The 25,085-nt window shown below is 42.2% G+C and overlaps 1 protein-coding gene across 7 annotated transcripts in view; it reads left to right on the top strand.

Moving 5' to 3' along the window:
• The window catches only part of EFCAB8 (EF-hand calcium binding domain 8), a 106,952-nt gene extending 82,581 nt beyond the window's left edge, over positions 1–24,371 (top strand). For 3 of the 7 annotated variants that reach the window (XM_033186106.1, XM_033186103.1, XM_033186105.1), the window contains 5 exons: positions 3,573–3,741; positions 20,286–20,415; positions 21,632–21,836; positions 21,917–22,015; positions 22,954–24,371. In XM_033186106.1, coding sequence (XP_033041997.1) covers positions 3,573–3,741; positions 20,286–20,415; positions 21,632–21,836; positions 21,917–22,015; positions 22,954–23,427 — 1,077 coding nt within the window. In that variant the 3' untranslated portion in view covers positions 23,428–24,371. Of the gene's footprint in view, positions 1–3,572; positions 3,742–20,285; positions 20,416–21,631; positions 21,837–21,916; positions 22,016–22,582 lie in introns of all 7 variants that reach the window. The other 4 variants (XM_033186107.1, XM_033186104.1, XM_033186108.1 and 1 more) reach the window with 3 other exon arrangements.
• Positions 24,372–25,085: the final 714 nt, after the last annotated feature.

Genomic DNA, 25,085 nt, shown 5'->3' on the forward strand with positions numbered 1-25,085 from the left:
CGCCCGGACTGGAGTGCAGTGGCCGGATCTCAGCTCACTGCAAGCTCCGCCTCCGGGTTTACGCCATTCTCCTGCCTCAGCTCCCGAGCAGCTGGGACTACAGGCGCCAGCCACCTCGCCGGCTAGTTTTTGTTTTTTTAGTAGAGACAGGGTTTCACCGTGTTAGCCAGGATGGTCTCGATCTCCTGACCTCGTGATCCGCCCGTCTCGGCCTCCCAAAGTGCTGGGATTACAGGCTTGAGCCACCGCGCCCGGCCGATCAATTGATTTTTGACAAGAATGCTGAGACAATCAAATGGGGAGAAATAATATATATTTTTTAAAAATGTCCTGCTGGGACAATAGGGATAACTTTATCTGTATTAGAAGAATGAAGTTAGACTCCTACCTCATAACACACAAAAAAATTACTCCAAATGGATCATAGACCTAAATGTAAGAGCTAAAATTGTAAGACTTTTAGAAGAAAATAAAAAATAAGTGCAAAATATTTGTGACCTTAGACAGTGTATCTTAGATATGACAGCAAAAACAAGCTACAAAAGAAAAAAACAGATAAATTGGACTTTGTCAAAATTAAAAACTTTTGGACTGCAAAGGATACCATCAAGAAAGTGAAAAGATAACCTTACAGAAAATACTTGCAAATCATATATCTGATAAGGGACTAGTGTCCAGAATATATAAAGAACTATTGCAACTTGATAAAAAAGATAAATAACCGAATTAAAATATGGGTAAAGGATCTAAATAAACATTTCTTCAAAGAAGATGTACAAATGGCTAGTAAGTGTATTAAATGGTGCTAAACATCATTAGCTATCAGGGAAATGCATATCAAAACTATAATGGGATCCCAGTTTACACTTGTCAGGATAACTATAGATAATGGCAATGGTTGGCTGGGATGTGGACAAACTGGGACTCTTACACATTGCTGGATAGAATGTAAAAAGCTGGCCAGGCCCAGTGGCTCACGCCTGTGATCCCAGCACTTTGGGAGGCTGAGGCGGGCAGATCACGAGGTCAGGAGTTTGAGACCAGCCTAGCCAACATGGTGGAACCCCGTCTCTACTAACAATACAAAAATTAGTAGGGCATGGTGACAGGTGCCTGTAATCCCAGCTACTCGGGAGGCTGAGGCAGGAGAATCGCTTGAACCTGGGAGGTGGAGGTTGCAGTAAGCAGAGATCATGCCATTGCACTCCAGTCTGGGCAACAAGAGCAAAACTCCAAATTCCATTTAAAAAAAAAAAAAAAAGTAGAACGCTGCAGTCACTTTGGAGAACAGTCTGGCAATTCCTCAAAAATTAAGTGTAGAGTTACCATATGATCAAACAGTTCCACTCCCAAGTGTATACCCAAGAGAAATGAAAACATGTTCACATAAAATCTTGTACATGAATGTTTATAGTAGCATTATTTATAATAATACAGAAGTGGAAACAACCCAAATGTCAACCTCCAAATGGATAAAGTGTGGTATGGTGATACAATGGAATGTTATTTAATAATAAAGAATAAAGTACTGATGCATGCAACAACATGGATGAACCTTGAAAATACTATGGTAAGTGAAAGAAGCCAACCACAAAATACCACATAATTGTGTGATTCTGCTTAAATGACATGTCCAGAATGTCCACATTATACTTTCTATAGAGGTTAAAAAGTAGGTTAGTGGTTTCCTGAGGCTGGGGGAGGGAGTTGGGGGAATGGGGTAGTGACTACTGGGTAAACAGTTTCTTTCTGGGGTGATGAAATGGTCTAAAATAGAATGTGGTGGTGGTTGCACAACTCGGAATATACCAAAAACCATTGAATGAGCACTTTAAATTGGTAAATTATATGTGAATTATGTTCAATATAGTTGTGTTTAGATATCTGTAAAAATGATGGTGCAAATATTCTTTTTCACAAACCTTTTTTGTTGTTGTTTATAGTTGTTTATTTGCACCTCTAGTAATTTGTCCCAAGGAAAGAGTATGTAAAAGAACATAAGCCATTTTAAGGCCTTTCATGTATGCTACAAAATTGCACTCCAGAAGGTTTATACAGTTTTGCATTTCATTAGCCTGTTTTGTTTTATCTTTGACAACCTAAAGAATTTATTAGTAGTATTCGTCTGAGGATCCTCTAGGTCTATCAGAGTGTCTTTCTTATAGAAGATAGTCAATAAATAAATGTCCTAAGTGAGCAAAACATTTTTGGTTGATTTTTAGGTGCAAATGGCTTCTTTTGATTTTAATTAAGATGCCTTTGTTTATTAGAGATATTGACATCTTTTCTTAGTCTATTGGCTTTGTATAACTTTGTGAATTGTCTCTTCATGTCCTTTGCCTACTTTTTATTGTGGTAACTATCTTTTATAAATGTTGTATAATTAGTTAAAAATATATTAGGCTGGGCATTGTGGATCATGCCTGTAATCCCAGCTCTCTGGGAGGCCAAGGTGGACGGATCGCTTGAGCCTAAGAGTTCGAGACCAGCCTGGGCAACATAGTGAGACCCCATCTCTAAAAAAAAAACAAAACAATAAAAATATATTAAAAGATTAACTCATTGTCTATTATATGGATTATAAATATCCCCCCAAATTTGTCATTTGCTTGTTAATTTTATTTATGATGATTTAAAAATTATATTTTTTGTTGTTCAAGTCCGTTTTTGTTCCCATTGTGATATTTTCATTTGCCTATCACTTTCTTGGATAAAAGATAAACATTGATTCATTCTTTTGTAGGTGTTTTATGATTTCATCGAAAATAAAATCTTCAATGCATCTGGTATTTATTTTGTTGTAGGATAAAAGATAACAACATACGTTTCTCTTATAGTTCATCAGGTATCCCACTACTGTTTATTGAGTCATGTTTTCTGTTACCACTCTTACCATATACCAAAGTTTTACGTACATTCGGGTTGGTTTCTGAGCTTTCTATTGTCTTCCATTGCTTTGTTTAAAATTTAAAGTTTATTTTTCTGACTTTCCATACTTGAATATGGTCAAATAAGTCCCCCTTTATTAATCTTGTTTTGTTTAAAAATGGTCATTTTCACTAATTTTCCAGTTCAGTAGTTTATTCTCTCAGTGTAATGTGATTTATCAGGCCATTGCTCACCCTATTCATCTCCCAGTGCCCAACTAAAAAACTTTAGAAGACTGAGGCTCTTGCCCTGGCCCCATCACTTTCTAGCTCTGTGGGCTTAGTCTAGTTATTGAACATGTCTGACTCTCACTTTTCTCCTCTGTAAGTCAGTGAGAATTATATATTTCCTGTAAGGTTGTGAGGTTCAAATGGAATAATGTGTATACAGGCACTTGGTAAACAATGTGGTCATATGCAAGTGCTTTTTATGGTTTTACCTAAGGGGCCACTGAGGGCCAGAGAAGTGTCGGGACCTATGTAAGGTCACAAGCAAGTTCATGTGGAACACATCTAGAACTAGAACCCTAGCCACTGTCCCAGGGCCCTTCCAGCTGGGCTCTGCTGCCTGCAGTCCTAGGTGCCTTCTGATTAGCCTGTGTAGTGGTCTTGATGTAAGTGCTTCTCCTGTACTGTCCCCTATAGGTTGTGGCTGGCCATACCATTTCCCTGGTTCCTCCCACGCTCCTGATTACCTGGAAGGGCCATTTGGATAGTGTGGCAGACATCCTGTATGTGGACAACTTCCAGTTGGTTATCAGCGCTGGCCAGGACCGGGACGTCAAGGCTTGGAAACTCTCCGGTGATGCCATTGGTATGGGTCCTGCTGAAGCTCAGCCATGCCCATGGCCCTTCTTGTCTCTGTCTCTGTCTGAACATAAGCTGGTATGAACTTTGTACTCTGTGGGGAGGGACTGTCAGGCCACAGCAAATGCCTTTGCTTAAATAATATTACAGTCTGCCCAATTGTCTGTTCAGCAAACGGTCCTTCCAGCCATTCACCCATTCACCCAATATTATTCACCTATGTATATTTTTGCAAATCTTATATCTGATAAGGCATATTCCTTTCTCTTTTAAAAAATAAACTTAATTGTTGCATTGTATATATATTAAAAAAAACCCATACAAACTCGAAGGGTTCAGCTTGGTGAATTTTGAGAAAGTAAACACATCCCCATATAGCCACCGTTCATGTCAAGAAACAATTAGGGCCAGGTGTGATAGCTCACGCCTGTAATCCAAACACTTTTTTGTCCCCTTTTCCTCCTGTGCTGTCTTCCTTTTTGTTTTTGTTTTTTTTTTGTAGTGACCTGTCTCTACTAAAAATACAAAAATTAGCCGGGCATGGTGGTGCACTCCTGTAATCCCAGCTACTTGAGAGGCTGAGGCAGGAGAATCGTTTGAACCTGGTAGGCAGAGGTTGCAGTGAGCCGAGATCATGCCACTGCACTCCAGCCTGGGCAACAGAGTGAGACTCCATCTAAAAAAATAAAAAAAAAAAAAGGAATTAAAAGTGACTTATGTACCACCATTACAGTATTACAGCATTCTGTATTTTTCTGTGTACATTTATCAGAAAGTTTTGTATTTTCATATGCTTTCGTATTCTTGCCTAGCATCCTTTTGTTTCAACTTGAAGGGATCCCTTTAGCATTTATTTAAAGGCAGGTCTAATGGTGATGAACTCCTCTTGTTTTTATTTATCTGGGAAAAGTTTTATTTTTCCTTCATTTTTAAAGGACAACTTTCCTGGATATAGTATTTTTGGATGAGAGTTTTTGTTGTTTTTATTTTTTATTTTTATTATTATTTATTATTATTATTATTTTTTGAGACAGTGAGCCTAGGCTGTCACCTAGGCTGGAATGCAGTGGCGTGATCTCAGCTTACTGCAAGCTCCACCTCCCGGATTCATGCCATTCTCCTGCCTCAGCCTCCCAACTAGCTGGGCCTACAGGCGCCCACCACCACGCCCGGCTAATTTTTTGTATTTTTAGTAGAGATGGGGTTTCACCATGTTCGCCAGGATGGTCTCGATCTCCTGACCTCATGATCTGCCTGCCTCGGCCTCCCAAAGTGCTGGGATTACGGCACTGCACCCAGCCGAGTTTTTGTTCTTTTTATAATGTGTTGCCTTGTGGATTTATTTTACTTTATCCTAGTTGGAATCCCTGGAGCTTCTTAAATATAGGTTTCTTTTCCTTTTTAAGATTTGAAACATTTTCAGCCATTATTTACTCAAATAAGCTTTTTGTCCCTTTCTCTCTCTCTCTCTCTCTTCTCCTTCTGGTACTACCATAATGCATATATTGTCCATTTGATGATGTCTCATAAATCCCTTAGGCTTTCTTTACTCTTTGAAATTCTTTTTACTTTTTGCTTGTCTGACTGGATATCTTCAAGTCTGCTGATTTTTCCTTCTGGTTGATCAAGTCTACTGTAGATGACCTTTGAATTCAATTATTTTATTTTTCATCTTCGGCTCTAGAATTTTTTTTTTCTTCTTTCTTCAAGACGGGATCTTGCCGTACCACCCAGGCTTGAGTGCAGTGGCATGAATTCAGCTCACTGAAGCCTTGACCTCCCAGCCTCAAGTGATCTTCCCATCTCAGCCTCCTGAGTAGCTGGGACTACAGGTGCATGCCATCATGCCTGGCTAATTTTTTGTATTTTTTGTAGAGACAGGGTTTCACCATGTTGCCCAGGCTGGCCTTGAATTCCTGAGCTCAAGTGATCCGCCCGCCTAAGCTTCCCAAAGTGTTGGGATTATAGTTGTGGGCCACCATGGCTGGCCTCTGTTTGGTTCTTTTCTATATTTTCTGTGTCCTCACTAGTATTCTCATTTTGTTCATGTATTGTTTCTGAGCTTGTTGAGCATTTTTATCATGGTACTTAGAATTCTTTGTCAAATAATTCATATACCTCAATGTCTTCAGCAGCAGTTTCTGGAGATTTATTTTGTTCCTTTGGGCCATGCTTCCCTACTTTTTTGTGTGCTTTGTAACTTTATATTGGGATGCATGCATTTGTAAAAATCAGTCATCTTTTCCAGTCTTTATATACTGGCTTCATTCAGGGAAAATTCTGTACCAGTCAGCTTGGCTAAAGATTCTGGGTGCCTCTGAAATCTTTTTTGCGGATACTTTCATGGGACTTATGCATGTAAATTTGCAGTTACAGCTATCTACAGGTTTATTTTTTTTAGGAGTCCCTTATCTCTTGCTCCCTCTGGTGTCTGTTTGCAGTACTGCAAGTTCTCTAGAGCTGCTACAAGCTTCCCCCAGGCCTCTAGAATATGCTGGGTCCTTCAATAGTCTGAGAGAGGCAAGACAGAAACCAGTCTCCTGGGTACCCCTCAAAGGCTAACACTGGATATATATGCTCCAAATCTGCCTCCTCAGGGAGAAGCTGGAAGTTGGGTTATTTTCCCTACTCATTCCTCAGAGCGGCAGGAGGGACTCTGATAGTGAGTGTATGCTAGTCTAAATTGTCACCTTTGTTCTTAGTAGCCCAGTCTGGTGCCCCTTCCTGTCAGTGCTTAGATTCAGGCAAGACAGAAACTGGTTCATCATGCAGCCCTCTGAAAAGTCTGCATGTTAGATGTACGTCTCAGTCTTTCCCTCCCAGGGAGAAGCTGGAAGCTGGGGGTTCCTTCCCAATCTGCTTCACTGAGCCAGGAGGAGGGATTACAAGTGAGCACCATGAATTTTCCTACTGACTTCAGTGCAGCTGGTGTGTGTGTGTGTGTGTGTGTGTGTGTGTGTGTGTGTGTTTGTTTGTTTTGCATTCATCTGAGATGAATGGTCCTGGTCTGGTTTCTGGTCCATGTACTGTTGTTCAGTCAGTGTCTCCATAAGGGGAAGGAGGTGCTGGATCTTCCTATTCTACCATCTTGCTGATGTCACCTATTTTTTGTATCTTTCAAAGACATCTTTGACTATCCCCTAAATATAATATCTAGTGTTTTTTTTTAGAAGCTTGGTTATTTTAAAAATCAGATTTCTGAAGTGTAATTTATATCCAATAAAAGCACCTTTTAAAAGTATATAGTTCTATGAGGTTTCATGAATGCATAGAATTGTGTAATTGGTATCACAATCAAGACATAGACATTACCCCAAAAAGCGACCTCATGTCTCCTCATAGTAAACTCTATTTCCTTCTCCTAACCCCTGGCAGCCATTGATCTGTTTTGTCTCTATAGTTTTGCCTTTTCCAGATTATCATAAATGGAAACATACACATGTAGCTGAGTGAAAGTCTAACTTTCACTTAGCATAATCAATTTTAGATTCATCTGTGTTGCTGAATGTATCAGTAGTTTGTTCTTTTTATTGCTGAGTATTATTCTACTGTATGGCTCTGTCATAGTTTGTTAATCCATTCACCAGTTATAGGACATTTGGGTCATTGTCAGTTTTGGGTGATTATGAATGAAGCTGTTTTAAACATTGTTTTCATTTCTGTTGGGTATGTATTTAGAAGCAGAATGACTGGGTTGTATGGTTCAGTGTATTGAAACTTTATGAGAAACGACAAACTGTTTTGCATTTCTACCTCTGCGTCTTCATCAACATTTGGTGTTTGATCTGTTATTATTTTAAATTTTAATAATCTATGATTATAGCATGAGATTTCAATACTTTTCTCTCAATAATTTATAAAACAACTCTACAGAAAATCATTAATGATATAGAATACTTGAATAACACCATCAAATAATTATACTTAATTGACATTTATAGATCACTCCATTCATAAACAAAATAAACACTATTATTATTATTATTATTATTTTTTGAGACGGAGTCTCGCTCTGTCGCCAGGCTGGAGTGGAGTGGCGCGATCTCAGCTCACTGCAACCTCCACCTCCCGGGTTCATGCCATTCTCTTGCCTCAGCCTCCTGAGTCGCTAGGACTACAGGTGAGTGCCACCACGCCCAGATAAATTTTTTTTTTTTTTTTGGAATTTTAGTAGAGACAGGATTTCACCATGTTGGCCAGAATGGTCTCGATCTCTTGACCTCATGATCTGCCTGCCTCGGCCTCCCAAAGTGCTGGGATTACAGGCGTGAGCCACCGCACCTGGCCAACATTATTTTTAAGTGCACACAGAACATTACTTCAAACAGACCATATTCTGGGCCACAAAACAAATCTCAACAATTTCAAAAGAATTTATGCCATACAGAGTATGTTCTCTTATCCCAGTGAAACTGAGTTATAAATCAAAAACAGAAATATCTTTGAAATATCCCTAAATATTTGGAAGCTAAATGACACATTTCTAAATAACCCATGGGCCAAAAAAGAAATCCAGAGGGAAATTAGAAAATATTTTGAACTGAATGAAAATGAAAATATAACATTTCAAAATTTATGAGATGCCACAAAAAACAGTAGTAAGGGGGAAATTTATAACACTAAATTCCTATACTAAAAGGAAAAAAGTTCAAATCACTAGCCTCAACTTCCACATTAAGAAACTAGAAAGAGGTCTGGTGTGGTGGCTCATGACTTTGGGAGGCAGGTGGGGGGATCATTTGAACCCAGGAGTTCAAGACCAGCCTGGGCAACATAACGAGACCCCATCTCAATGAAAGAAAGAAAAGAAAGAAAGAAGGAAAGAAGAAAGAAGGAAAGGAAGAGCAAGTTGAACCCAAAGTAAATAGAAGAAAGGAAATAATAAAGATTAGAATGGAAATCGATGAAACAGAAAAGTAAAAAATAATAGGGAAAATCAATGAAGCCAGAAGCTGGTTCTTTGAAAAGATCAATTAAATTGATAAACCTCCAGCTAGACTGGGCAGGAAAAAGAGAAGACACAAATTACCAATATCAGGAATAAGTGGGATGACATCACTAATGATTCTACAGATGTTAAAAGGATAACAATGAAATACTATAAACAACTTTATACAATAAATTTGGCAACTTATATGAAATAAACTCCTTGAAAGACACAAACTACTAAAGCTTACACAAGAAGAAGCAGATAACCCAAATATCCTTATATCAAAGAAATTAAATTTGTAGTTTAAAACGCTCCTCACAAAGATATCTCCAGGCCTAAATGGCTTCCCTGGTGAATTTTACCAAATATTTGAAGGAGAAATAATATAAGTTCTACAGGCTGGGCGCGGTGGCTCAAGCCTGTAATCCCAGCACTTTGGGAGGCCGAGATGGGCGGATCACGAGGTCAGGAGATCGAGGCCATCCTGGCTAACACGGTGAAACCCCGTCTCTACTAAAAAATACAAAAAACTAGCCGGGCGAGGTGGCGGGCGCTTGTAGTCCCAGCTACTAGGGAGGCTGAGGCAGGAGAATGGCGTAAACCCGGGAGGCGGAGCTTGCAGTGAGCTGAGATCCGGCCACTGCACTCCAGCCTGGGCAACAGAGCAAGACTCCGTCTCAAAAAAAAAAAAAAAAAAAATATATATATATATATATAAGTTCTACAGAAACTCTTCCAGAAAGTTGAAAAGGACACAATGCTTCCCAACTCATGAGGCAACTTGGTACCAAAACCTGACCAAGACATTATAAGAAGAAAGTGAAAAAGAAAAGAAAAGGAAAGAAACAAACAATTGATTAATATCCCTCATAAGCATAAATGCAAAATATCTTAACAAAACTTTTGCAAATAAAATCCAGCAATATATAAGAAGGGTAACATATCATGATCAAATAGGGTTTACCCCAGATATACAAGGTTGGTTTAATATTTGAAAATCAATATAATTTATTATATTAATAAACTTAAAGTGAAAAACTATGTGATTATCTTGATATAATAAAGTTATTTGACAAAATTCAATATCCATTTCTGATAAAAAACATTTAGCAAAATAGAAAAAAACTTCCTCAACCTGAGGAAGTGCATCTGTGAAAAAACCTAAAACTAACTTTACACCTAATGGTGAAAAGCTAAGTACTTTCCCCTGACCAGGAATAAGACATGCCACTTTGATTCAAAATTATACTAGAAGGGTAGAGGGCAGTTAGAGAAGGAAAAAAAAGGCATTCAGATTGGAAAGGAAGAAATAAAACTGTTTTTATTTGTAGTTGACTAATTGTCTATATAGAAAATCCAGTGGATTTTACTAAAAAGAGTAAGGAGTTTAACAAGGTTGTAGAATACAAAATCAGTATAAAAAATCAATTGTATTTCTATATACTAGCAATGAACAGCCAGAAATTGAAGTAAAAGATACATTTACGATAAAATAAAACATATGAAATACCAAGATATGAAAGTACACAGAAAAGTACTACAAAACATTGCTGACACAAAGTGTAGAAGATTTACTATTAATGGGTAGAAGACTCTCTGATTAAGAATAAAATTATCTCCAAATTGATTTGTAGGTTAACTGAAATACCAATCAATATCCCAGAAGAATTTTTGTAGAAATTGACACACTGATTCTAAAATTTATATAAACCAGTCAAAATAGCTTTGGCAAAGGAAACTAAGATGAAGGGTTAACACTACCTGATTTCAAGACTTATTGTGAAGCCATGGTGATCAAGACAGTGTGGTAATGGCATAGAGACAGACAAATAGATCAATGGAATGGCACAGAAAGTCCAGAGATGCACCCATACGTATATGGACATCTGTTTCTGACGAAGTTGCAAAGGCAATTCAGTGGAGAAAAGACAGACTTAAAGCAACGAACTTGGATCCACACTTCACACCACATACAAAAAGCAGTTCAAAATGGGCTGTGCGTGGTGGTTCATGCCTGTAATCCAAGCACTTTGGGAGGCTGAGGTGGGAAGATCACTTGAGGCCAGGAGTTCGAGACCAGCCTGACCAACATGACAAAACCCCATCTGCTAAACATACAAAAAATTAGCCAGGCATGGTGGTGCTGGCCTGCAATCCCAGCTACCCAGGAGGCTGAAGCATGAGAATGGCTTGAACCTGGGAGGTGGAGGCTGCAGTGAGCCAAGATCACGCCACTGCACTGCAGCCTGGGCGACAAAGCAAGACTCTGTCTCAAAAAACAAAACAAAACAAACAAAAACAATTCAAAATGGATCATAGAACTAAAGGCAAAAGTTAAAACTAAAACTTCTAGAAGAAATCGTGGGAGAAAATCTTTGTGACCTTGGTTTAGGCAAAGATTGTTTGGATGCAACACCAATAGAGCACAATTCGTAAAATATCAAGTTAATAACAGTTTATCAAACTTAAAAACTTCTGCTCTTCAAAAGACATTGCTAAGAGAACAGAAAGATAAACCACAGACTGGGAGAAGATATTTGCGAATCCTGTATCTGATAAAGCTCCTATTTAGAATATATGAACTCTCAGAACTCAATAAGGAAACAAATAATACAATAAAAACATTAGAAAAAGGTTTGGATACACCACAAATTTGAAGAAACTTCACTGTAAGAATTAAAGAGGAAACACGAAGAACAGCTCGACAGTCAGCAGGGACAGGTTTATTTTAAATAAACCTGAGAGGGGCGGCTGGCTGAGTTAGGTTAGAGCCACACTCTCTTAGACTAAGAGTTTTTAAGGATTCGGGGGGGAGAGTTTATTAGAGGCTTGGACTGCTTCTGTGTCTCTTTGTTGTGCTTATCTGGGAGGGAGAGTTGTGTGTCTGTTCCCATACATCTTTCTGCAGCTGCAGGCATATCCCCTCTGCTTTTAGCTTTCCTATCCTAGTGCACCTGAAGGGAAAGGAATGTGCTTATTAAGGCCCACTGTTTTACTGAGGCCCATTGTATGAGGGTGAAGTTTAGCAGTTACCCAAGAGACTTTCCCCCCACCTCCCTCTGTGCTGGAGCTGTCTTATCTGTGTTTTACTGTCTGCTCTTTCTGTCTGCTTGTAGTTAGAAGTGATTTCCTTGAAATGCATGAGGCTAGAAAGGGAGCTGGAACTTAAAGTGGTGGTATTTGTCCGAGATGACGTACTCCTGCTCTGTCATTCACCAAAGAAAATATATAGAAGCATGGAAAACAATGCTCAATATTTATTCATTGGAAGAGACATACTAATTAAAACCGCTATAAGATACCATTTATCTTATTAGAATGGCTGAAATTAAACAATATTGATCATACTAAGATGGTATATGAAGGAGCTGAAACTCTCCTGCACGGCTAATGGGATCGTAAAATGGTACAACCGCTTTGGAAAGCATTTTGGCAGTTTCTTAAAAAGTTAAATGTGCCCCTATGATATGAGTCAGCTGTTCCACTTCTATGAAAGCATTTGCCCGGGTAAAGACTACATATATAAATATTCACAGCAGTATTTTTAATTTAATTTTATTTATTTATTTATTTTTGAGACGGAGTCTCGCTCTGTCGCCCAGGCTGGAGTGCAGTGGCGCGATCTCCATTCACTGCAAGCTCTGCCTCCCGGGTTTACGCCATTCTCCTGCCTCAGCCTCTGGAGTAGCTGGGACTACAGGCACCCGCCACCTCGCCTGGCTAGTTTTTTGTATTTTTTAGTAGAGACGGGGTTTCACCGTGTTAGCCAGGATGGTCTCGATCTCCTGACCTCATGATCTGCCTGTCTCGGCCTCCCAAAGTGCTGGGATTACAGGCGTGAGCCACCGCGCCCAGCCAGCAATATTTTTTTGTAACAGCCCCAAACTAGAAACAATTCAAATGTACATCAATAGTTGAGTTGTAAACTATGGTTTATGGAATATCACTCAGCAATAAAACAGAATGAAGAACTGATACGTTATATAATGTGGTTGGATCTCAAAATAATTATCCTTAGTGAGAGAAGCCAAACAAAAACCTGTACATATTGTATGATTTATTTTTTCCCAACCATTTATATCTGCATCTATTTATATAAAATTTTAGGAAATGCAAACAAATTTATAGTGTGACAGCAGATAACTGGTTTGGGGATAAGGGGCTGATGAGGGTTGGAAGGGTGAGAGCTCAAAGAAGCAGGAAGAATCTTTTGCAGGTAATGGATATGTACACATTAAATAGAAACCGGTTATTGCATGTCAGTTATACTTCAATGAAACTGTTAAAAATAGTCATCCTACTAGGTTTATAGTGGTATCTTACTAATGATTTTAATTTGCATTCCTCTAGTGACTAATGATGTTGAAATATTTTCTTGCACTTATTAGCTATCCATATATTTTCTTTGATGAAATGTCTGTTCAGATCTTTTGCCATTAAAACAAATTGTGTTGTTTTCTTATTGAGTTTTGAGAATGCTTTATTCTGGATACAAGTTCTTGATCAGCTATGAGGTTTTGAAAATATTTTTCTCCATTACTGTGGTTTATGTTTTCATTCTCTTCACAGTGCATTTTGAAGATCAGTGGTCAGGCATGGTGGCTCACACCTGTAATACCAGCACTTTGGGGGGCCAAGATGGGTGGATTGCTGGAACTCAAGAGTTTGAGACTAGCCTGGGCAACATAGTGAGACTCTGTTTCTACCAAAAAAATAAAAATTGGCCAGATGTGGTGGTGTATGCCTATAGTCCCAGCTACTCAGGAGGCTGAGGCAGGAGGATTGCTCAAGGTTGAGGTTGAGGATGCAGTAATCTGTGACTGAGCCACTGCACTACAGCCTGGGCAACAGAATAAGACCCTGTCTCAAAAAAGGAAAAAAAAAAAAATCAGAAGTTTTAAGTTTTGGCATTGTATGCAAGAAATTTTTTGCCTAACCCAAGGTCACAGAGGTTTCTATTATATTTTCTTCTATAAGCTTTATAGTTTTCACTCTTACATTTTGGTCTATAATCATTTTGAGTTGATTTTTGTATATGTTGTAAAATATGAGACAAAGTTTAAATTTCGCAGAGTTAGCCGCTTGTCCCAGCACTGTTTCTATCCTTTCTCCTTTGAGTTCCTTTTGTACTTTTGTCAAAAATCAATTTGTTATTGGCCATTCATACATCGACTTCTGCGTAGTGTCTTTTTGAGTGTTTCGTTGTTTTTAAGAAATTTGGTTGTTAGTCTTTATGTTTTTGATTTGTAGAAATTCTTTGTGTCCTGGATACGAGGCCTTTCACAGGTGTCTGCATTGTGAGTACTTTTATTGGTATATCGCTTGCCCATTCATTTTCCTGATGGCATCTTTTGATGAGCAGAAGTTTTTAATTTTGATGAAGTCCACCTTACCAAGTTAAAGAACATGTGGTACTTAACAAATTGTGGTAAAAATATATAGCATAAAACTTACCATTTTAGCCATTTTAAGTCTACAGTTCAGTAGTGTTAAGTATATTCACTTTGTTGTGCCACAGAGCTCTGGAACTTTTTCATTTTGCAAATCTGAAGCTTTATAGCCATTGAACATACTCCTCCATTTCCCCTTACCTCCAGCCCCTGGTAACCATCATTCAACTTTCTGTTTCTATGAATTTAACTACCTTAGTTACTTACCCAAGGAGAATAATACAATAGTCATATTTTTGTGACTGGCATCTTCCACTTAGCATAATGGCCTCAGTATTTATTAATATTGTAACATGTGACAAGATATCCTTTTTTAACATTGAATAATATTTCATTGTATGTATATGCCACATTTTCTTTATCCATTCATCCATTAATGGACACTTTTTTGGTGACTCCACCTCTTGGCTGTTGTGAATTGTGCTTCTGTGAACATGAGTGTGCAAATATCTATCTCTTTGAGACCCTGCTTTCAATTCTTTTGGATAAATACCCACTAGTGGGATTGCTGGATCATATGGTAGTTCTACTTTTCATTTTTTGAAGAACCTCCATACTGTTTTCCATAGCACATGTACCATTTTATAATCTCACCAACCACGCACAAGGGTTTCAATTTCTCTGCAACCTTGCCGACACTTGTTATTTTGTTTTTGTTTTTGTTTTTTTGTTTGTTTGAAACAGCCATTCTGATGGGATGATGTTGTGGTTTTGATCTGCACTTCTCTAATGATTCATGAGGTTGGCAATAATCTTTTCATGTGCTTGTTGGCCATTGTATATCATCTTTGGAGAAATAAATGTCTATTCAAGTTTTTTGCCCATTTTAAAATTGGGTGTTTTTTTTAAGTTGTAGGAGTTATTTATATATTATGGATATTAACCTCTTATCAGGGATATGATTTTCAAATACTTTCTCCCATCCTGTAAGCTTCTTTTTCATTGGGTTGGTTGTTGATTGTGGTTTTTATTTGTTTGTTTGTTTTGAAATGGAGGTGCGCTCTTGTTACCCAGGCTGGAGTGCAGTGGTGTGATCTCAGCTCACTGCAACCTTCACCTCCCCTGGTTCAAGCGATTCTCCTGCCTCAGCCTCCCAAGCAGCTGGGATTACAGGCACCCACCACCACACCCATCTAATTTTTATATTTTTAGTAGAGACTGGGTTTCATCATTTTGTCCAGGTTAGTCTCGAACTGCTGACCTCAGGTGATCGACGTGCCTTGGACCTCTTAAAGTGCTGGGATTATAGGTGTGAGCCACCACACCCAGCCTGATTATGTTTTTGATACACCGAAGTTTTCACGTTTAATGTCTATTTTTGCTTTCATTGCCTGTTTTTTAGTGTCATATCATTGACCTAATCCAATGTTATGAAGCTTTTCTTCCATAATTTTTCTAGGAGTTTTTACAATTTTGGGTATTATGTTTAGGTATTCAATTCATTTTGAGTTCATTTTTGTATATGGTGTAAAATAAGAGTCCAGTTTTACTCTTTTGCATGTGGCAATTTGGTTTTCCCAGCACCATTTGTTGTAGAGACTGTCTTTCCCAATTGAGTGGTCTTGGCACTTTTGTTGAATATCATTTGGCTACATATGTGAGGCTTTATTTTTTTATTTTATTTTATTTTTTTGTCTTGGTCCAGGCTGGAGTGCAGTGGCGCAATCTTGGTTCACTGCAAGCTCCACCTCCCGGGTTCATGCCATTCTCCTGCCTCAGCCTCCCGAGTAGCTGGGACTAAAGGCACCTGCCACCACACCTGGCTATTTTTTTTATTTTTATTTTTAGTAGAGATGGGGTTTCACCATGTTAGCCAGGATGGTCTCTATCTCCTGACCTCATGATCCGCCTGCCTTGGCCTCCCAAGGTGCTGGGATTAGAGGCTTGAGCCACTGCACCTGGCCAAGGCTTTATATTCTATTCCATTGGTTTATATGTCTGTTTTTATGCCGGTACCACACTGTCTTGATTACTGTAGCTTTGTAATATATATATATATATATATATTTTTTTTTTTTTTTTTTTTTTTTTGAGGTGGAGTCTCGCTCTGTCGCCCGGACTGGAGTGCAGTGGCCAGATCTCAGCTCACTGCAAGCTCCGCCTCCCGGGTTTACGCCATTCTCCTGCCTCAGCCTCCCGAGTAGCTGGGACTACAGGCGCCCGCCACCTCGCCCAGCTAGTTTTTGTATTTTTAGTAGAGACGGGGTTTCACTGTGTTAGCCAGGATGGTCTCGATCTCCTGACCTCGTGATCCGCCCGTCTCGGCCTCCCAAAGTGCTGGGATTACAGGCTTGAGCCACTGCGCCCGGCCTGTAATATATTTTAAAATAAAAAAGTAGATGTTTTTGTTCTCTAAGAAATTTTTGCTTACATTAAAATTACAAAGATATTCTCTTAGATTTCCCTCTAGAAACTAGAGATTTTGGCTTTGAATTTAGGTCTATGATCTATCTTCAATTGATTGTTGTGCAGAGAGGACGTTTTGTCTATATCCAGTTAGCCAAGAGAGTTAAAAAAAAAATCATAAATAGGTGTTGGATTCTGTCAAATGCTTTTTCTGCTTCTACTGTGATAATCATATAGCTTTTGTCCTTTATCCTGTTGATGTGGTAAATTACATTTTTTGAATTTTGAATTCAAACCTGCATTCCTGGAGTAAACCCCACTTAGTCAAGATGTATTATTCTTTTAATATATTGTTGAATTCTATTTTACTCCTTAATGGGAACTTTATTGTATTATGGCTAGGAACCCTTGAGTGCCTAAAACCTTCTTGGTCCTGGACATCTATCATCCCATGAGTAGAGTGGCCAATGGGAATTCAAAATACCATTTTACTTTGGTTTTCTTGGTTTTGCCTTAAAAATGCAGCATTTTTGTGGTAAGTGGAGATAGAGCCATATGATTTTGCCTAAGGCAGGTCCCTCCCTTTCCCTAAAGCCAAACCCTAGCGGGCCATTAGAGACAAGAACACAAGTGAAAAACAGAATGGCTCCTTCAAGTGCATTTATAACAAGTGATCCCTGCTGGGCTCAGTGGCTCACACCTGTAATCCCAGTACTTTGGGAGACCAAGGTGGGAAGATCACATACGCACAGGAGTTTGAGACCAGCATGGGCAACAACGTGAGACCCTGTCTCTACAAGAAATTTAAAACTTAGCTGGGCATAGAAGTGTGCACCTGTAGTCCTGGTGACTCAGGAGGCTGAGGCAGGAGGATCGCTAGAGCCCAGGAGTTTGAGGCTGCAGTGAGTTATGACTGTGCTGCTGTATTCCAGCCTGGGGAATAGAACAAGACCCTGTCTCAAAAAATAAAAATAAAATAAATAAAATAAAACAAATGATGTAAAAAACATGCCCTCTCAGTATTCGAGAGTCCATCCTGTTTGGATTAGCAAATGTTCTATTCTTGAGGAAACCCCAAGAAGGGCTTGAGAAGGGGGCTGGGAGCCTTCCCCACCTCCAAACAGCAAGCATATATCTTCTGTTCCATGTCCTGAGTGAAGGTATAGGTGGCCTCCAACCCAACTGGAATAAAGGCCCTGCCTCACATGTGCAAATGCTGCCTGCCCATGTAAGGGACAGAAAATGCTGTTTCTCTATTTTTAATTAAAAACAACCCTTTCAGCCCATCTCTGTTCTTATATTTGTGTGCCTCTTTTAAACAGTGTATAATTGAGTCTTATTTTTTTCATCCTGACAATCTTTACCTTTTAATTGAATATTTAGCTCATTTAAATATCAGCGATTACTTGTGTAGTTGGGTTGAAGTGTATCATCTTGCTATTTATTTTTTCTTTTTATCCTATCCTTGGTTTCTTTTTTCTTCCTTTTCTTATTTCTTTTGGGTTAATCAAATATTTTAAAAATTGTTGTTTTGTGTGCTCTATTTGCTCTTTAAATAGTATCTTTTGTATTGTTCTTTTAGTGATTACCTTAGAGATTATATGTATTCTTGACCTAGTGCTACTCCCTGTGCAAGAATCTTACATCCCCCCATGTTTTTGTTATTATTATATATTTTATTTCTACATATGTTGTGTCTTCCTATAAGACATTGTTATTATTATTTCTTTCAGCAGTCAATTTCCTTTTATGGTTACTGACATATTACCATTTCTGGTGCTCTTCAATCATGAAATTCTAGGATTCTGTCTGCAATTGTTTTCCTTTAGTCTGAAGAACTTCCTATTTCTTATAGTGTTATCTGCCACTAATACATTCTCAGATTAATAATTTTCAGATCAAATTTTCCAATCAATGAAAATATCTTTATTTTGCCATAAAATTTAAGACTATTTTACTGGGTATAGAATTCTCAGCTGGCAGTTTCTTTTCTTTCAGCATTTAAAATACTCATCCAGTGGTCTTCTGGTGTTCATATTTTCTGTTGAAAAGTCAGTTGCAAGTTGCTTCTTGGAAGGTAATTTGTCTTTTTTTCCTCTGGCTGCTTTTGGTTTTCAGCAGTTTGACTATGATATGCCTAAGTGTCGTAGTGTTTGTATTTATTCTGCTTGGAGTTCACTGATCTTTTAAATCTAGAGGTTGATGTCTTTCATCAGTTTTGAAAAGCATTCAGATATTATCTCTTCACTATTACTTCTGCATTATTCTCTCTCCTCTCATTGTGGGGGTACTAACTATATGTGTGCTAGACTATTTGACTTTGTCTCGTAGGTCTCTCATGCCCTTTTTTTTTTCATTTTTTTTTTCAATCTCTGAATTCCACACTGTTTTTTTGCTGACTTGCCTTCCAGTTCATGAATCCTAACCTCTTCTGTATGCAGCTTGCTATTAAATCTATTGAATTAGTTCTTAATTTTAGATTTTTTTTTTTTAGTTTTAGAATGTCTATTTGATTATTTTCTATAGATTGCAATTCTTCTTTTCCACCGTTTTATTCAATTTTCCTTAATTTTATTTAACATTATTTGTAACAGTTATTTAAAGTTTTAATCTGCTAACTCCAATGTCTGAATCTTCTGGAGGGTCCACTTCTAATGCCTGTTTCTTCTCTTGATTATTGGTTATATTTGCCTTTTCAAATGTCATATATACAAAATAAAATTTAAAAAAATCCAAAACTTCTCTGGGCTTGTATAAATGGACTGTAAAGACTTTAGTTGATATTATTTCCCCCAGAGCATTTGCTCTTTCCTCTGTATAGGGCTGAGCATCTCCATCAAGTTGGGAATTGAACTGGGCTGGGGCTGAGTAGCAGCTTTAGGAGGACTCAGTTTGCCTCTGTGTTCAGTTGTCTCAAGGATGAAATCTGTGTCTGTTTCAGGCTCCTCCTTCAGTGGGACTCTGTTTCCCAATGATCTCATTCTGCTTTTCTATACCAGCACCTACAACCCCAGCCTCCCTGGTGCTTGGCAAATGTCCTAACAAGAAAAACAGCTGTGCATTCAGGCGAGATTTATTAATCATGCCAGCCACGGTGGATGTCAGAAGCTGTGCTGGTCTCTGTCTCTCTAAGCCAAGTCTGATTCTCATTCAGCCTGTGTGTAGACTCAGGAGTGCCCCCGAGACAAGAAAACATCTCCCACTCCGAGCTTTTCTTGGAAAAACTTGTCCCTTTCTGTCATTTTAGTTCACCTGGCCCTCTGCTTCTACTGCTCTCCAGTGATTTTTTTTTTTTTTTAATGATTTTGTACCTCTCTGTTTTATTTTTCTTAACTTTAAAAATCCTGCAGCAGGAGAATGGCCTGCTACTCACTATTCTCTGCCCAGGAGCAGGACTTAATTCCGTTTTCACTATCTACTTTTTACTCCAGCCCCATTCCCTCCCCCACCACCCCCAATCTCATATCTGATGGGTGTCTGACCATTTTATGCCATTACCATTTTACACACAAGCTACCTGAAGCCCAACTGAGGATCATTCAGTCACTGCCGTAGTACTCTCCCCATCTCAGTTCACATGTGGGGCAGGATGCTTTAGGCCTGAGCTCCGAGTGTGTCCTAGGGCTTCTGTCTGGCTCATCCACATATTTGTGGAGTACTCAGTGTCATGCTTGGCATATGGTGGGCACTCCACATTTGAGTGGGTGTGGGGGCTGACGGTAGGGGTTGCTAGCTGACCCTTGAAGGTAGAAGATAAGGGACAGAGGGCTTGGAGGAGGGGGTTATGCTAGTTGTGGTTCTGAGCAGTATCTGGTCAAATCACAGGAACATTTGGCCTGAGTGTGTGGAAAAGACTACAGGATGCCCATGATGGTCCTCATGAAAACAGAGCAAGCTTAGAGGAAGAGGGCAGCTCCACTGGCACCACCCAGAAGGCTTTCCATCTGGAACTGCAGTGAGTGAGCACAGGCTGCTTGATCGTCTCTGGCCTGAGGAGGGAGAGGCTGTGAGTCTTCCCAGGTCCCAGGAAGCCTCTGCCTGGGTTGGGTAGAGCTAGGCATGGGTGGGGAGGACCCTCAGAAGGCCAGAGGCTTGAGAGTTGCAGGCAACTCTCCTCCACAGTGGCAGCTATGGCTGGAGAGCCTAGGCCCTGTTTTAGCCCAGCTCAGCTGAAAGGTTGAGCGGTGAAAGGGGAAAATACAAAAACCCAAGTGCTTGGATGGGGCCCTGTCCCCCAGCCAGGCCTAGATTTGCTAGAGCTGACTTCCCTGCAGAGGTCATTGCTGCATGGCCAGAGGTCCCTGGCAGAGGAGTGCTCAGGCCCAAGGCCCTGATCCTGAGCGGACATTTGTGTTATTTCCCTGATTTGCAGGGAACATCAGGCTGCTGGCTACTTGTTCCTCCTCCTGCAGTTTCATCTCCTACCCACTCCATCCACTCCATCCTTATTCCTGACCAAGTCTCCAGTAATTCTGGTTCATTCGAGAAAATGAGTATTGAGATCCTACTGATTGCCAGACCTTGTGCTAGGTTCTAGAGATACAAGACATCCAGACACAGTCCTGCTTCAGAGAACTCACAGTTTACTCAGGGAGGTGGACATGCAGACTCATGGCTGCATTTTTTGTGATAATGAGAGTATTAGGAACAGGGATGGCTCAGAGGACAATCTATGTGATTGAGTGGATCAAGTAAGGAAGGCTGCATAGGAGAGGTGATTTTGGAGTTGGGTTTTGACATTTAAGTAGGAGTCTGTCAGGTACCCACAGAATCTTTGTGGCTCCGGTGCTGCCATCAAGGCATACATCTTGACAGTGCTGTGGAGGGACATCAAACAAGGCAAAGGCAGGGTTTCCCTGGGGCAGGGGGCAGACATGTTTGAATAGTCCACAAGGGGAGGTCCAGATAAAGCCAGATGGGGTGTCAGGTCTGCATGCTGGAGAGGACAGAGTGGTGGGAGAGTGGCAGGACTTGCTGGGCCAGCTGCATCGATCCAGGCTTTGCAAATTCCATACTCGCTCAGTGATGGGCTCTGGGAATTTGCCCTGGGGGAGGGATGGAAGATTGGAAAGGATCAGGCCCAGGAAGGGGAGAGCCTTTCAGGGTTTCTGGGAGGGTCACCCTGCCTTGCGGTGGGGGGACATCTTGTGAAGAAAAGCCCCCCACACTAGGGAGCAGCGGGATCTGGCTGAGGCCCTGATATACCAGCGGCGAGAGCAGGCAGCGCTGATGGCCCTCCTGCATGGGAAGGCAGATAAGGAGACAGAAGCTTGGGCCAAGCTGCAGAAGATGGCCCTGATGTCCCCATGGGCCGGAGAGCGCCCCCTGGAAGACATTGAGGACAGCTGGAGCAAGTGGGAGTCCAGGGACAAGCAGGTGAGGCTGAGAGGGGAGCACAGGGAGGGGTGCAGGGACCCCCAACTCGCAGGCTTCAGTCTTGGGCGTGGCTCCTGCAGGTGAGCAAAGTCTTGGGAGCGGCGTATAAGCCCAAGGAACGCTTGCGGAATACCAGGTTCCTGTCCATGAGGGTGCCGTACGGCTGGATGAAGCAGCAGGTGAAGCGGGATGGGGCGGCTCCCCAGGAGGCTGGGTCAGGGGCCAGGGAATCCCATGTCCACCGGCAGCCACCCTTGTGCCCACACAGCCCTTCAGTGAGGGTAGATGGGAGCATTTGTCCTTTAACAGGATTCTGGGCCATGGACAGTTCTGGGATGAGACTGATGTGTCTGGTTTGTTTGCCAATGCCCTGGCTGAGATCACTAGTGCAGCTTTTGTCCTTGAGAACAAGCCTCAAGGGCCTGTAGGACAAGGTCCCCCTTGGGCAGGGTCCCTGTCTATAGCCTCCAAGCATTTCCTATGGTCTGTGGCTGTCCACTTGCTGGTTAGCATATTTTCCACCTGTGTCCCTACTACCGTGGTGCTCAAACGCAGACCAGAGTGTCGTGCCAGGCCCGTAGTAAGAGACAGGGTAAATGGAAGGATTGGCTCTCCACTGGGGACAGAAAGGAGCAGGGGATGTTCGAAAGAGCAGATTAGAGCTCCAGATTTGAGATCCCAGCCTCTCCCAGCCTCCCTGCCCTTATCTGCCATGGGAGATAACACTGAAGGCCATGTCTCTGCAGGGCCCCCCTGTCCCGGGCTGGGGAGAGGCTGGTGTGAGATGGATTGCTCCAAGGAGCTCTTTGCACCTGGGCCTCACCCAAGGTCCAGCTCGAGACCTCATTCGCAGAAGTGGACAGTCTCCTCGCCAGCTCACAGGGTTGTCAGAAGCACCATAATTAGGTGGAGAGCAGGGCTGGGTGCCTGGCCTGGTGCAAGGTGGATGCATGGGTCTGCAGACAACGGTGGTTAGTGGCAACTACAGTCTTCTGGATATGCCTTCTTGGCCTGGGAAGACCTCAGGCCACCTTCTTCCTGCAAATCTACTCTTGATCCTGGGTGTCCCTGGCTCCACCTGGTGCCCCGTTCCCGCTCCCTACTCTGTTCCCTGCAGATCTCACCTCAGGTCTACCAAAGCCTGTACTTCAATGATCTGATGCCCACTCAGCAGCCCGACTTCCTGACCAGCAGGGGCCCAGACCAGCAGGACCAGCACATCCGCCTGGTAGCCCACGATGTCCAGAAGGACCTGGTGCCCAGCAGGGAGCAGGCTGTGCTGGATACCATGGACAGCACGCCTGCAGCCACCTCCTCCCCATCTTCCTTGTTATCTGTCACTGCCTCAGCCTCCAGGCTGCTGGACTCCAGCTTGCCTGCCTTCCTGAGGCCTCAGTTCTCTTTCTTGCTGCGGCCCCAGTCGGCCTCCACGGCCCATTCCACCCCCTCGGTCCCATCCCCGGTGTCCAAGTCCACCCTGCAGAGGTCAGCAACCCCCAAGCACATTGTCTCCTCCCTCGAGCGGCCCCCAAGGCCTCTGAAGGCCACCTTCATGTCCTCTGTGAAGGAGGGCTCCCACGTCAGGTTCTGAGGTGCTCTGCCATCTTCTCTAGTCCTGCAGCAGGACCACTAGGCCCGTGGCGGGCCTGCATGTCCCTGGCTTATTCCCTACCAGACCCAGAGGATGTGGTCCTTCCCCCGGCCGCCCCACTTGCCTCTCTGGGGAAGTCCACCTGTCTCCTAATCCTATCTTCTCTCTGGCCCCGCACAGAGCCCTGGGGCAGAAAATAAATGTTCTCAGCTGTGGGCGTCCACAGGCGATGAGGTCGGGCTTGTGTTCCTTGCCCCCTTAGGTCCCTCCTTATCTGAGACCGTTCACATCCCCTGGCCCTGGCAGAGGCAGAGAGGAGAGTCCCTCTCCAAGGACACCTGGGCGTGGCTGGTTGGCTTAGAAACGTGGTTCAGCCTCATTGCAGGAGGGAGGCCTGGCAGCCATCTGGTGAAGTCATGGCTGTTTGTCTTCCGCCCCTGTTGTCTGTCAGTCTTCCCTCATCATCAGACACTCCATCCCAAGCACCCTTTTCTGTCCTGTGTGCAGAGAGGGCTGGAAGCACGGTGGGCAGCACCCCTCATGGCTCTGCCGCTGTCTGGCTGTGGAGTCCCATGTGTCCTTCCCCTCTGGCCCAGAGTCACCTGTCCAGACCTCTGCTGGGCCGTCAGCCCTCTCGGCAGCTGGAGACCCCATTCTGGGGCATGTGGGGTTTTCTGGACACATCACCTGCGGCCTGAAGGGAGCCGGGGCTGCCCACTGCTGCTGAGCAAGGAGGAGGTGGGCTATAGGCTTGGGGTTTTTGGGGTATCTGTCCTAGTATCCCCACAGACCCCCCTGCCCAGTCCGAGGCTCAGCCATGAGGGGCGCATGTGTCCGTTATCATCTCTGTCTTTCTCCTTCCATCTCCCTTTACACTTCACAGCGGTGGAAACACGGGCTGCCCGCCACCACTCTGCTGGGAGGTGTTTTGGTTTTTTTGGTTGTTTCTGAGAAGGAGTCTCACTCTGTCACCCAGGCTGGAGTGCGGTGGCGCGATCTCGGCTCACTGCAACCTCTGCCTCCCAGGTTCGAGTGATTCTCCTGTCTCAGCCTCTCGAGTAGCTGGGATTACAGTCATGCGCCACCACACCCAGCTGATTTTTGTATTTTCAGTAGAGACGGGGTTTCGCCATGTTGGCCAGGCTGGTCTTCAACTCCTGATCCCAAATGATCCGCCCACTTTGGCCTCCCAAAGTGCTGGAATTACAGGCGTGAGCTACTGCGCCTGGTCTGCTGGGAGTTTCTGGGTCACCTGTGCCTCCTTCCTGGGATCACTGCATCCTCTCGTGCGTGAAGAAACTATGATCTGAGCCCTCCCAGCTTGTTTCTTGCATTAAGGAGTCAGGGGCACCCAGGAGCTAGGCATTTTTGAGGCCAAAATCCATCTGCAGGTTGTATCCCAATTACCATCTCTATCCGTTTCCTAGTGCTGCTGGAAAAAAAGTACCGTACTTGATGTCTTAAAACAACAGAAACTTATTGTCTCAGCTCTGGAGGCTGGAGGTCAAGGTGCCAGCTTGGAAGAGGCTGCAGCTTACGTGTCAGTAGCTTCCCAGTAAACCCGCCCAGCAGCCCTTGCTGATTTTCACTTTCACAACAAACACCTATTCAGTGCCTTCTAAGCTAGAAAACTCTTCCTTACGGTGGAGCTGAAAAAG

This window comes from Trachypithecus francoisi, unplaced genomic scaffold (genome assembly GCF_009764315.1).
Source record: "Trachypithecus francoisi isolate TF-2019V2 unplaced genomic scaffold, Tfra_2.0 Lachesis_group21, whole genome shotgun sequence".
Classification (NCBI taxonomy): domain Eukaryota; kingdom Metazoa; phylum Chordata; class Mammalia; order Primates; family Cercopithecidae; genus Trachypithecus; species Trachypithecus francoisi.